At 39.2% G+C, this 14,351-nt stretch overlaps 1 protein-coding gene across 1 annotated transcript in view; it reads right to left on the bottom strand.

Moving 5' to 3' along the window:
• Positions 1-14,351, bottom strand: part of EIF2AK4 (eukaryotic translation initiation factor 2 alpha kinase 4) — a 111,286-nt gene that overhangs the window by 79,464 nt on the left and 17,471 nt on the right. Inside the window, exons 4-9 of the mRNA XM_019644852.1 lie at positions 14,190-14,342; positions 12,381-12,461; positions 11,101-11,249; positions 9,542-9,657; positions 6,085-6,242; positions 4,612-5,147 (exon numbers count right to left, since the gene is read on the bottom strand). Of these exons, the coding sequence (XP_019500397.1) occupies positions 4,612-5,147; positions 6,085-6,242; positions 9,542-9,657; positions 11,101-11,249; positions 12,381-12,461; positions 14,190-14,342 (1,193 nt within the window). The remainder of the gene's footprint in view (positions 1-4,611; positions 5,148-6,084; positions 6,243-9,541; positions 9,658-11,100; positions 11,250-12,380; positions 12,462-14,189; positions 14,343-14,351) is intronic.

The raw sequence follows: 14,351 nt of genomic DNA, 5'->3' as shown, positions 1-14,351 counted from the left end.
GAGTTCTTAACCATCGCGCCACTCGGCCGGCCCTCATGGAACAATTCTTAAATCATCTAAGCTAGCACAAATATGCTATAAATTTTCACCCCCATTAATAGTTTAATGACTTGCCATGCTAAATCAAGCCTTTCCGGAGACCAGTCATAAAGCTTTTCAAGGAAAAGCAAATCAGATAGCTGAGCAGGGTTGGGGCCCAATATGATAAACTTCAGATAAAGCCTGTTCATTATAGTATGAAGTTGGTAATAATTAAGATCTACTTTTAAAAATTCCCACATTTTATCATATATACTGTCTTTTAATTCTCATTCCTTGAAACTCTTATTATTTTCATTTTTTAATGAATGAAAACAAGCCATACCTATAACCCAGTGGTTCTCAATGTGGGGTCCCTGACTAGCAGCGTCAGTATCACCTGGGAATTTGTTAGAACTACAAACTCTACTCCATCTCAGGCCTAGCAAATCAGCAACTCCAGGGGTTTAAGGCAGTAATCTGTGCCTTAAACTCTCCAGGTGGTTTCAATCTAAGATAAAGTCAGAGAACAACTGTTCTCACTCATCTAAGCTGCTTGGTTTTCATAACAAATGACCCAAATAGCACCACTTGGTAGCAATTGACCCTGATTATAAACATGTATTTAAAAGACTCAACCATCATTCTGAATTCTGGACTTAAAATCTATACCTATAAAGTGGTGACAGCAACCAACATAAAGAGTATATTCTATTTTTCTTCTGTCAGCATGAAAAAGTGAAGCACTCCTAATTTAACACCTTGAAAGGGGAAGAATAGATGATAATAAAAGCATTTGTATGAGATACTGTATTTCCCCCTAAATTTAATTTTTAATTATACCAGCAAAATATAACTTCTCTTTCTAAGTACTATTCAAACATTACTGATAATGATAGTCTTTGACAACCATCCAAACAAAAGATATAGTTTGGTTTTGTGAACATTGATTTTTAAAAAATGACATCATCCTGTACATATTATTTTACAACGTGCTTTTCTCATTTGACCATGTAAAAAACTCTGCACTCAATTCCACCGTGGAAGGTGGTGTCCAAAACCAACAAGCAATTCTCTGACACTAGCTGGATATCCAGTTCAACTCAATTCTGACACTATTAACCTGGGGATAGCATCAGATCCCACAGGATAAGGGTTCAATTTTACAACATTGCTCCCCACCCCCCTGGGCTCTGACCTTTCCACTATAGATCAGAGGTTCCAATGACCTCCTCCCCGGGTTTGATTAACTTGCTAGAGAGGCTCACAGAATTTAGCAACATCTTACTTACTAGATTACTGGCTTATTATGGAAAGATATAACTAAGGAACAGTCAGATGGAAGAGAGGCATAGGGCAATGTTATGTGGGAAGGCAGAGTTTCTACATCCTCTCCAGGCATGCCACTGTCCCTGCACCTCCCTGTGTTCACCAACTTGGAAGCTCTCCAAATCCTGTCCTTATGGGTATGTATGGAGGCTTCATTACACAGGCATGATTGATTATATCATTGGCCACTGGTGATGGATTCAACCTCCAGTCCCTTCCCCATCCTCAGATGTGAGGCGGGGTGAGACTGAAAGTTCCAACCCTCCAATCCCGTGGTTGGTTCTCCTGGCAATCAGCCCCAATCCTCAGGTAGTTTCAAAAGTCGCATCATTACCATAACAAGAGACACTTTCGCTGCTCTCAACAGGAAATTCTGGGAGCTCTGTGCAGGAAATAGGGATAAAGACTAAATACATATTTATTATAAATCACAATATCACACCATGTGTCTTAGAGATCTTTCTAAGCTAGTACTTAAAGATCTTTTTGAATTTACCAGAATTTATTTACACATTCTCCTACTGTTGAACATTTAGATTATTTCCAATTTTTCATTCGTACCAAAAATACTGCAATGAACAGCCCTGTATATGTCCTGTTGGGTTTCTGAAGTATATTATCAACTCTAACTGAGACAGTAATGTGATTGACATCACAATAAATCTGGATCAAGGCAATTATAAAGCTTACCTAGAATGAAGTGTAAGTTGAAGAGATTTTATAGTCACCAAGATCTCAGTTAAAAAGGTCAAAATTCTCTAAGCCAATAATTTTGGCATCATAGTAGCCACACGTAGCAGAGACAAATGCTAGGTCCAGCTTTGAACCAAAAGGGATGAAATGCCTGGAAAGTTACATATTAGGTCCATAGTTCCCACTACTGAGGATGGAGATAACAAACCCTGACTCAGCACCACCAAGTCCCAGGCACCACTGGAAGCACTTTATAGGTGTGAGCTCATTTAATCCTTACAACCACCTCCTGCAGTGGGCGGTGCTATTATCCCTATTTTACAGGGAGGAAATTCAGGGTGGGCAGTTTAAGTCACTCAGCCAGTAAAGGGTAGAGGTGGGATGTGAACTCAGCTATCTGGCTCCAGAGTCTGGGCTCTTTTCCCATCACAGAGACTGATTTGAAACAAAACCTTTCTCTAAAGGATGTTCACCAATAAGCAAAAATGTAACTACAAATGAGAGGTTGCTATACTTTCATTGTTTGCGAATGGTGTTTTTCTTTTGTTTAATGGGGGCTGGACAGCAAAGGTGGTAAAACAATACAGTTCAGCTCCTTCGTAAACAAGCAGAGTCTATCAAACGACTCTAGGAAGACAGAGGAATATACAAAACATTCTAAAGGACAACCAAGTTAACAGAATAAGAAACAGTGCTGAGCTCAAGTTCAATACTGACACAGCATAGATAGAGCTATTCCCCAAGAAGTGAAGTAGGAAGGTTTTAGCTACTGAGTCTGTCATTTTGCTATAAAATGTGTAAGATATGTTCTACTTTAGTTTCCCAGTGTTGTTTTTAAAAATACATAATGCTATTGCTAACCTTTACGAAATTATTCTTGACAAATGAGGAAAGGCAGAAAGCTAAAGGTGCCATTTTAAAGAATAAAATGAGGGCCGGCTGAGTGGCGCATTGGTTAAGGGTTGGCTTGGGACGCCAGCTCTGAGCAGCAGGGCCCCAGCTCAGATCCCACATGAGGGCCAGTGATGCTGCGCCCTCTACAGCTAAGATGGTGAACAACAGCTCAACCTGGAGCTGGGCAGCTGTGAGTGGCCATCGACAGCGTAGGCTGCAGTGGGCTGCTGAAAGCTACCGTGAGCGGCGGTCCAGAGGCTGGCGAGCAATCTGCCTCACCTGGGAAAAGTACAATGATAATACCAACATGGGCCAGTGAAGCAACGTCCTCCACAACTAGAAGAACAAAAGAACAGCAACTTGTCTGTTCCCCTTCTCTGATTCCCCAACGCTGTTCCCCTCCCCCAATTTCCCAATAAAATCTTAAAAAAAAAAAGAATGAAATGAGTCTTTCTATCGGTGGTTCCATCACCGTATTTCTTTTTGGCCAACCACATTGTCACGGTGCATTTAAATAAATATTTTTGAAGTTCTAGTGCATTTAAGAGAAATCATTAAAGATTTCTTTATAAATCTTAAGATGTTTATATACTTTAATGAGAGAACACAGCATAAAGAATCAAAGTTGGCCCCTTTCCAGAACTGTATGCATATCATGTCTACTTTTACTTCATGGTACACAGAAGCTATCTTATTTAAAGATAAGTGCAGCTACTTTCACTTTTGTAATGGGTAAGACAATGAGTGACAGGAAATAATATGAATTAAGTCAAATGGGGATTGGGATAGATGGGAATAGGAAAAGAAATGTGAAGGATAAAAGAAAAGGAATGTAGGGAGTAAATTAAATGAATGAAAACAAATGACTGGAAAAAGAAATAAGGTAAGAAACAAGACAGACTGTTCGAAAGGGAAGAAAGCAGTCCAGGTCACCTTCTGCTGGGAAGCTGGACTAGGGGAGTATCTAGAAAAACGCTAACTGGAGGGATCTTATTTCGCATTTAACAGGAATTGAGAACCTAGGTCTGGCTTAGACTGAAAATAGAGGCAGGGCTAAACTAGAAAACACTGAATTGAAGGACATGGAGAAAGACTTCACGCCCAAGGAAAACCTCTCAGTAAGGATTGTCTTAAAGTGGGTAAAACTTGGCTCTGTAATGAAGCGTGCACCTGTAATTTATAGGTGTGGAAAATCCTCTCACTAGAGCAAGGAAATCATTTGCATTCTACAACTTGGCTGAATGAGACACTGCTAATGATGAATGGTTAAGAACTGGGGGCAGAATTCCACTCCTGAAGCTGTTTTCTAAACAGGAGGCCTTGTCTTTGACCCCTTAGGAACCAACAGCAAAGGTAGACAGAAAGGATCTCCCATTTGGAATACCTGGGGCATTTCTCTGTGTAGCCATCCCCATTGACTTCCGAGAGTATACCAGGCAGTTCCCAAAAAGTAGTTTGAAAATCTATTATTAAGCCCAAGTGCATTTAGGAGAATGTGGGAGTTAAAGCCAGGACACAGAACATATGTGGCTGGGAAAGGATTGGGAGAACAAAGAATGAACTCTAATCCTGTTCCTTACTTTTCAGCTTATAAACATCACTTAGATGTTTAGCATTCAAGCATAATTAAAAGTACAGGAATAAAGGGCAATTAGCGAGAATCTCAGGGATACTTACTTCTTTAGAAAATCTTGAAAGTCAGCTGGCAAGTCACTGGGGATGGTCACAGGGTATTCTCCACATTCTTGTCCTTGGCTGAGCGAGAGCAGCAGGAGGCCAAGATGCCAAACATCCCCTTTTTTCCCCGTTTTGTATGGCAGGGCACTGTCACTAAAACGGACTCGGGTTTGCTCAAACACATCCTCCTTGCAAATGTCTGCTAGGCGTTTAGAAATGCTGTAATCCGTAATCTTGACGGTGCCCTCTGCGTCCACCAAGACATTTGATAAACTCAGAACTTTGTGCACCACAGAATTGCTGTGCAAATAGTCAAGGCCCGACAAGAGCTGAGCTGCATACCGTCGAAGCTGATGCACGGGCATGGGGCCTGAGTGGCTCAGGTGTACAGCAAGGGAGACCCCATTAAAGTGCTCCACTAAAATGTGCACCATGATGGAGTCGTCTTGCTCTTTGAGATTCATTGCAAAGTAGCGCACTACATTGGCATGGCTCAATTTTACCAGTGAGCTGAATTCTGTTTCTGCCCCTTGAATCTGATAAGGAAAAACAAAACCAAAAAAACCCCAGTAATATTGGGTTGATCAGCATTAACTGGTGTTTCACCTCAAAAGTGAAATATTTAGTAGAAAATGTACTTTCAAAGGAGAGTAGAAGGAATATGCCCTGAACTGAATCCCCCCTTAAACCGTATGATCAATGTCATAGTTCATAAAGATGGAAAACATCTAGTTAATTCTCAACTTCTTTGATCTCAAAGCCCAGTGTTCAAATACTATAAAATTAGTGAAGAGTTTTTAAAATTTCTTTTGTGATATGGCCACCAGAAAAAAGAAACAATTTTAAAACAACCTTTTCTGATTATAAAGATTCACTGTCAAAATTTCAATAAGTACTAATACAAAAAAGTGCCCCCACAAATTGGCCATGTGGTTACCACCCAGAGACAACTGTTATGATTTTGGGTATTTACTTACAGTTTTCCTGCTACCAAAAATACACACACACACTTCTAAACACAAGGCTCTACCTACTGTTTTATAACCATTTTCTTATGTAACACTACAATATTCAATATTAAATGTTCTCTTTAAACTCAGTAATATAAATTAATTCTAAAATTCTCCAGTCCTCTAGAATTCAGTTTTGAAGCAATATTTCAAAAGATTGTAAAAAGCACAGGATTATGAAGTACTATTTAATTCTAGTTGGAGAGATGGCTATTAATGTTATAATAAAGGCTGAGAAAGGAGGTTAAGGAAACAGCTGTAGAAGTTTGGACCATGCTGTGAAAGTTCTGAAAGAGGCAGCAAGGGGCTGAGGAAACTCTGGTGAAGAGCTGGTCCCCAGCCATCCCTTCTGGTTAAACAGATCGCATACCATTCTGGATTACTTTTACTAGCCAATCAAATGCAGAGCTGTTTTGTTTAAGAGATTAGGCCTTTTGCTTAGTGAGCCATCTTGGATGCCTACCTGCTTTTTGCACTTATCAATCTTCTCTTTTTCTTGACTGGTAAGGAACAGGCCCATCTTTTTCTGCCACTGAAGGACCCACTCATACAACAAGACAAAGCTGCCAGTGGCTGCTTCCAAAGCATTGTAAACTAATTTTCCAAGCTGCTCATCACTGCCTGCACATTAAAAGAAAATGTATTAAAATCTCACTGGTACATTTTTTGTGGGGATAAAACAAGAGGGCATATGTATTTATTCATTCAACAGTGGATACCAGGTACTTATAAAAAAATGATTTCATGGAATACATGCTCTTTTGTAACCAATCTTTAATATTTAACAATATACCCTGAGCCCTAAAATATTAATTACTATAAAGGAACAAGACTCAACAATAGAGCTTAGTATCAGACCAATGCTTTCTTCTACTAGCCACTATTCACAATGTCACTTTCATAGTTCACCTCTGATGACTGTGCCTACTGGTGTAATAGTGTATTCTCACACAAGCTAAATACTGTGACAGAAGGGATTTGGAATCAGGAACACTCCACCAAGATTACTCCATCAGTGTAGATTGGTGTGCACAGTAAAAACAGATTTTAGTAATTTGGAAACTTGAAAACATCAGTGATTTTCTAAATACCAAATTTGAATATGCTCAGTAAATACAAACAGGCTAATAGTTTCGAAGGAAGGAACAACAAATGACAGTTTACTCTGAAGCTAGAAAAAGACACATTTATTTATTGATAGGCACATGATTTTCACTTCTACCTAGAGAGCTAAATTTCTGTAACACCAAAAATTGTCTTATAAAAATGTATATTTTCTTCTTTGAAATTTTTTATTAAAGTACAGTTGGCACATAGTATTATATTAGTTTCAGGTGTACAACATAGTGACATTTATATACCTTATGATGTGATCATCACAATAAGTCTAGTAGCCAGCCATCTGCCATCACTCAAAGTTATTATGATATTATTGGCTATCGTCCCTGTGCTATACATAAAAGTCTGTATTTTCATTAAAGATAATAGGAAATTACCAAAATATTGGAAATGGAAAAAAATATCACCCACAATATCACCATTTTATTTCTTTTCTAGTTCCCTCTATCCTTTTCCCCCCTAATTTGCCAAATCGTTGTATAACAGGGTTTCTCACCCTTGACACAATTGATATTTTGGACCAGAAAATCCTTTGTTGAAGGGGGCTCCTTGTGCACTGCAAGATGTTTAGCAGCATCCCTAATCTCTACCCTCTAGGTGCCAGCAGCACCCCCACTCTAGTCTTAACCACTAAAAATGTCTCCAAATGTCCCCGAGGGGACAAAATCACTCCAATGGAGAATCAAGGATGTATAGCATTCTTTTCCTCTTAGTATATAAATAACAGTTTTCCTTGATGCTGTATTGTCTTCATAATGAAAAAAAATTTTCAAAGAAACTGATAATTTTTTCCATTAAAAAAATGAAACGAAAAGTAACCTGTATATATAAGACACAGTCGTCTTAGCAAATATACTTTTGGGAAATATGACTGAAAGAGCTCACTGAGACTTTTTATCTGAGAAGCAGTTTTTACTTCACAGAAATGCTTACAATTTAAGAAAATTTAATTAAAATGATCTGTTATGCTGTACATAATTAATACCTGACATTCTCAGACTAAGAAAAAACCCTGATATTTGAAAATTTGTCAACCAATGTGGAATGTGGGATCTAAGCAGTACACATTAGCGACACAAGATATTAAGTGTTTATGGGATTAAGTGTCATGTTATTTACATAAAGCCAAGTTAAATTTGTGCATTATGCAGTGCAGTGTCTTGCAATATTTCTCCCCAATTGGGCCTAGCTGGGTATTTCATGATTCTTGGTTGCTTTTGGGGTTTTTTGGGTTTTTTTTGTATTATAATTTTATTATTGCCATCCTCTTCTGTCTCTTTTTGGTGATTGGGATAATAACAGACAAAAGAAATACTGCAATGAGTCTAAATGAAAACACGTTACCAAAAGAATTCTAACTGATACTCTGTTATGTGTGAACAATCATCATTTCCCCAATAAAATCTAAATAAATAAATAAATAAATAAATAAATAAAAATTTCAGATTGAAAACGTATCTCCTAATGAGGGTCTTAACTAAGGTGAATCTGTCTAATGAATACTGATGAGAATAAGAGACCTAGTTAAGGTAATAAGAAGTTCATTTCCCTTCCTAATCTCCTCAGATTATTAAAAGTAGTTGAGTTTTATGCTGCCAGTTCATGAGACTGAAATGCCTCTGAGTCACGGACAGTCTGAGGACTAAAGCTAGTCATCTCTACCAAAGTCTTGAACCTGCCCAATGGTTGCTTTGTCTGAACAAACAGGGCAAGCCCTGTGTATGTGCAGAATCCTGCACAGTCCAGGCTGCTTTCAGGCAGCCAAGGTTGAGTATCCAGTTCATAGACTATTCAAATATTTGGTTTCTTCTCCCTCCACCTGCTGCCAGGGAGCTCCCCTGCTTATTTGCATCTCCTTCAAGAGGAAAGGAAAAAGACACTGAAAGAAAGCAAACTCGATTTCGATTTAGGTAATCTGGCTACTGGTTTGCTCTGATAAGACTATTCACGGGATTCAAAATTAAACTCAGGGCCGGCTGAGTGGCTCAGTTGGTTAAGAGTTCGCTCAACAGTGCGAGCTCTGAGCAACAGCAGTTTGAGTCTCAGCCCGAGCTGAGCTACCACTGAGTTGCCAACAGGTGACAGGATGGCTCAGCTAAAAAAAAAAAAATTAAACTTAATTGTTGAATTTATGATATGCAAGTGATCACTACCCCAATTAGAGGCTTTATTTGTATGGCTGATAAAAGATGACGTACGTTTAAGGCAGAGGAGTAGGTACTGAAACCCAGATTTTAATATAAACAATTCAAATCCCAAATTGCCGAACCGCTTCACTCCCAACAGCCATCAGTAGACAAAACTTCTAAATAAGGCATACAGAATAATAAAGTGCTATTCCTAGTCATGAACAGCATGCCAAGCAGAAAAATGCTAAGCAGATAGATCTCAACTTAAGAAAATGGGACTTGGTCATTAAAGATCACAGGCATTAGAATTCATTTTGTTATATGTATTTTATCAAGAATAGATGCATGTGATACAAAATTTTACTGATTCATAATGTTTCAATCATTTTGGCTTCAAAAAGCTTGACTAATTATAATGATGACAAACTTTAAATTATCTTTCTCACAATATTTCCAAGAACCTAGGTTTTAATTTATCTTACAGAAGGGGAACTTGAGTGACTTCTCATTCTGGTCATTAGGAATGGAAGCTAGAGTGACAACTATTAAGGAAGACTTAATAATCTTCCTTGGACTGCTGGTCCAGACAACACAGTGTCTATTCTACCCTGTTCCTTCATGATGAACTTTTATTGTTAGAATAATTTAAATGAATTTAGCTAGTTTACTCACCAATACATTTTCCTTTGTATACCATGCGCTGATCAGGATTACCCACAGAGAAATACAGGATTTCACAAGAGCCAGGGGAATCTTCACCACTGTGTACGGAACACTGACGCTCTCGCCTTAAAAATAAATTTGGACAATGATTTTCTTTTCAACTTAAGATGAATGCAGGAAATTCTTGCCCCTCCATTTTCCCTTCTTTACTAGCCCATTTACCATCTAACACCTGTCTCTACTGGGAATTGAGTTGAAGGCGGTAATGGGAAAGTTATTCAACTTGCCCACTCCCCACGGAGGTCTTCTCCACATGAACGCCACAAACTCCTAACTCTAGATCTGTGTTGTCCAACATGGTAGCCAATAGCCACATGCGGCTACCTAAATTTAAATTAATTAAAATTAAATTAAAACTCAGTTCTTTAACTATAGTAGCCACATTTAAGAACTCAGTAGCCATGAGTAGCCGGTGGCTACCATATCAGACAGCATTGATATAAAACATTTCCATCATCACAGCAGTTCCACAGCAGTGATTTAGCTCAATCCCACATTGATTCCATAATGTCTTCATTCCCATGCACATGTATATCTGGAGAAAGCTGAAAAACAGGAGATGTCGGAGCACTACAAATTCCTGGTCTCCACTTAGGCCCCCAAACCACTGAATGCTTATTCATTCTCTTACTTGTCTTTGGTAGATACTCTGCCAATGCCCTCCTTGACTTCTCCAAAATACTTAAAGCCCAACTCCTCCTCCCGTCCTTCCCTTTTCTACTTTTTTTTTCTGAGGGGGGAGCAACAACTATGTAGCTAGATTATAATGCACAGATCATGAATAAATTGGGGGGCGGGGTGTTGCAGGGAAGAGGCCAGGGAGAGAGCCCTTGATGGTCAGAATTGAACAGTTATAAGAAATGCTTTCATGGGGCACATGGACAGATCTGTAGAAAGAAGCCCCCTCACTCTATGAATGATCTTCATTTCTACTTTCACTGATCACATGAAGCAACGAGGAGTGAAGCCCACACTTCTCACTGTTCGACTTATGAAGTTACTTGGAATCTGTAGCATTCTTTCTTTTTCCCAGGCTCTAAGGAGGGTCAGCTACCCTGCCCCGAATTCCATTCCCTACAGTCTCCTTTGGGATCTTGGTCTATCAGCTCATCCCTCTCTCCTGTATGTTCAGTCTGTCCCTCTAGATTAGCTCTTTTGCCTCAGCCTATACATCTCTCTCATCTCTTCTGGCACCCCCTCAGTCTTGCACCCCACCTCCTCTCGTTCTTCGTTTTCAAACTTCTACACTTGCTGTCTCTACTTCTGCCCTTCTATTTACTCCTCATACTACTACAATGTCAATAAAACTGCCAGCTCCCTCCTACCCACTCTCTATCTGACTTTCCCCTTGGTTCTTTTATTTTGGTTCATGGCGTTGTCATCCATTCTGTTTCAACAGTAAAAAATGTGTGAGTCTCCCTATTTGAAAATCCATCAGATTTCACTGCAAGTTGACTTATTCCTTCTACATCTTTCATTCTTCCAGATCAGAAGTCTCAGGAACTTACCTGGACCTTCCAGAGGAGTTGGTCCTATGTTTACTATTTCCTACCAAGTCGGGAGCGCCTCCATGTAGAATGGCAGCTGTTCTGTGTCCTCCTGGGTCCTTCCTAGAGGTATGATCTTGGTTTGACAAACTAGCAATTTCCAAACGTTCCTAGAAAAAAGAAAAGTAAAACCTACTTTAGACATCAATCAGAAAGTGAAGACAATCATGGTACATAATCATGAAGTCAGAAGAGAGTGCACATTTTATTTGAGCTGAATGCTTTCAAGTGTAATAAAGTTGAACTCAACTTTTAAAAATTTAATGCCCATATATGTACTGGTTCAAAAACTGAAGGTCAGGTTATGCTTTCAAGAGAATGTATATTTATCAATGAAAACACTAGAATCTTGGAATATGCATGAAAAGTTAGAAAGAAGAGCAAGAGAAGATGATGAGAAGGAGGCATTCAAAGAGAGAGCAAGTGGCAGACGGGAAGGCGGATTAGACCTAAGACAGGAATGTTGGTGGAGACAGGAATATCATCTTACATTTGTACATTCAGAGGGCAGTGCATTTATCTGTGGGAATAATTACATGAGACATAAAGGAAGGCATCTTCAATCCCATTTTAAGGCATGAGGAAAAGGAGTCACAGAGGGTGTCACCTAAAGGTCAAAGAGCTAGGCAGTAAAAAGCCAAAACTTTAAGCCAGGTGCTACTTACTTATACGTCAGTGCCTCCTCCCACTATACCTCATCATTTCCTTTAGGTTAAATGCTATAATTCTATAAAAGAGAGTAAGTGAAATTTTCTCTAGGTTTCTCCAAACATGTATTAACTGGCTTTTGGGTGGAGCTGGACTCAGGAAAAATATAGGAAAAAGGACATTAGCCTTTTTCACCACTGCTTTTTAAACTGCTCTGTTGAGTCTTTCTTTTCATCACTGAACGAAATCTCAAACAGGTCTATATGGTTTATATTCATTATTTAGTATGAACAAATTGCTTTATTTTCCAAGGGTTAAGAATTCCAGTCTGGGTTAATTATCAAAGCTTCCATCTCTTCTCTCCGTCGACTCATTTGATAAACTACTACAGTTAAGTCATCTACGGCCTAAGTCATTTACAGATAATACACAATTCTAAATTTTGCTTCCTGTTTGGGGATCATTTTAGTGCTTCATTTTAAGCTTTACTATTGATAGTAACACAGGCGGGGAAAATACCATTAATGGCAACAAGAAGATTTTATGTTTAGCAAAGTTTAAACTATTTTAGTGTGGTAGAATTGATAGAGTACCTGCTTGGCCATTTCTTTCCTTTTTTTCTCTTCTTTTATCTCATCTTTCCTTCTCTGAATCTCATGAAGGATTTCACGTTGCTGAAAGAAATCATATCGCCATCAAATGCCAGTCTCTGAAACCTCTACAACATATAGATTCCAAAATCACAAAAACTCTTGTGAATTGCAAAAAAAAAAAAAAAAAATCAAGGCCTCTTTTCCTAAGAGACCTGAATATATAGAACCTTAGTACAAATTGTGGTTACATCAGTTTTATCAGAGTTCTTATGCAATAGGCATTCCCATTTAAATAAGTATCAAGACGATGTGGGGAGGGGGCACTCATCCCCCCACTCTTATATTTCCACGTGGAGAGACTTTCACCATAGCAACACTGCTGGTTTCTCACTTCTCCCCACACTTGACAAAGACCTAGACATCTTTGATGTCTGCCTGTCTGCGGAGAACATGCACTTGTGCCTGCTCTCTGCCATGAGGTGTGGGGCAGACTTGGTGGAGGTGGGCTGAGCTGTCCTCAGCGCCTGGACCCAGGGTGGGACGGGCGCCACCCCCACACATGCCATAGGCTGTCAGCTGCGTTCTCCAGTCAGCTTTCTCAGTATTAAAACTGGTATTTTGATCCTCATCCAATTGCTTCATGTATCTATTGCTCAGTTGGGTCCGAAATTAGATAGGGAAGAAATAATGTGTTTTTTTATGAGTCCCCTAAATTTCCAGATTGTAATATCAAAACCATTAAGAGACTCACCAAAAACTGTAACAGCAATAATACAAAATGAAAAAACATACCTAGAACTTATATAGGTAGTTATAGCAGTATACCAAAACAAGATTGTTAGCTACATATTTACTATCTTCTAATAAAAATGTGCCTTTCTAAACACAATGATACTAAGCTTTACATTTTGGGTGGCTGGTTAGCTCAGTTGGTTAGAGTGCAGTGCTCATAACACCAAGGTTGCTGGTTTGATTCCCGCATAGACCACTGAGCTGCACCCTCCGCAACTAGATTGAAACAACTACTTGACTTCGAGCTGATGGGTCCTGGAAAAACACAGTTTCCCAATAAAAAAAAATAAGAAGCTTTAAATTCTAAATGATAACTAGGCTACACAATTAAATAGGAGATAAGCAGTAATAAAGTGAATGGGACCCACAGAGAGACTGTTAACATAAGCACAGGATGAACAAAATGAACCAGGAAAAAAAAAGGAAAAGCAGGAGAAACAAAATCCTAGACGTAACTATAAGAAAAAGTAACATTCATAGAAAGACAATCAGAACGCCTCACTAACTTAAAAATGGAGAAGGAAACTGAGGAGTGCATATTGACTTTGATTAAAGGATTTTTAAAATAACACAGGAGTGTATATAAGCAAATAAAGAAAATACAGATGGTTAGAGAACATAAAAGCAACTCAATCTCTGCCTTTTGCTACTTATTTGGGCATGCAATACTCGTCCCACAGAGGGAAGAAGAAAATAGCCTCTAAAACTCAGGGAATTCCTGCACAACTTTACCAGTGTAGAAAGAGCAAAAGAAGCCTGGTTAAACGGACTTCTTTTTTCTTTTCTTTTATTGAAAGACCTGCACTAAGGGCCCTAAGGCAGCATTTGATGTTTGTTGGGAGGGAACGACTGGTAGAATCTTTCAGTTCCTCATGTGGATTCACACGAATCCACAGTTCTTGAGTCCAATGCTGAGCAAAACGTCAATAAAGATAGCTGTGTAGGCAGACACACAGGTACAACCTATAGAAGCTCGCAGGCCTCCCGGCTGGCCGCCTGTGGCGACAAGGGTCTCACCTCTTGCTCCTCCTTCCGCTTGGCCTCTAACAGCCTCTGCTGCTCCTCCTGAGCCCGCCTTTCCAGCATTTCTTCATGAAAAGACTTGGGAGGGGGCTTGTTATGCTCGCTGAGAAATGACTGCACGTGGTAAGCCAGTTCAAATATCATCACCTAAACATG

The sequence above is a fragment of the Hipposideros armiger genome, unplaced genomic scaffold, assembly GCF_001890085.2.
Source record: "Hipposideros armiger isolate ML-2016 unplaced genomic scaffold, ASM189008v1 scaffold_92, whole genome shotgun sequence".
Lineage (NCBI taxonomy): Eukaryota > Metazoa > Chordata > Mammalia > Chiroptera > Hipposideridae > Hipposideros > Hipposideros armiger.
Note: the sequence above shows the minus strand (reverse complement) of the source record. Positions and strands in the feature narration are given on the sequence as shown.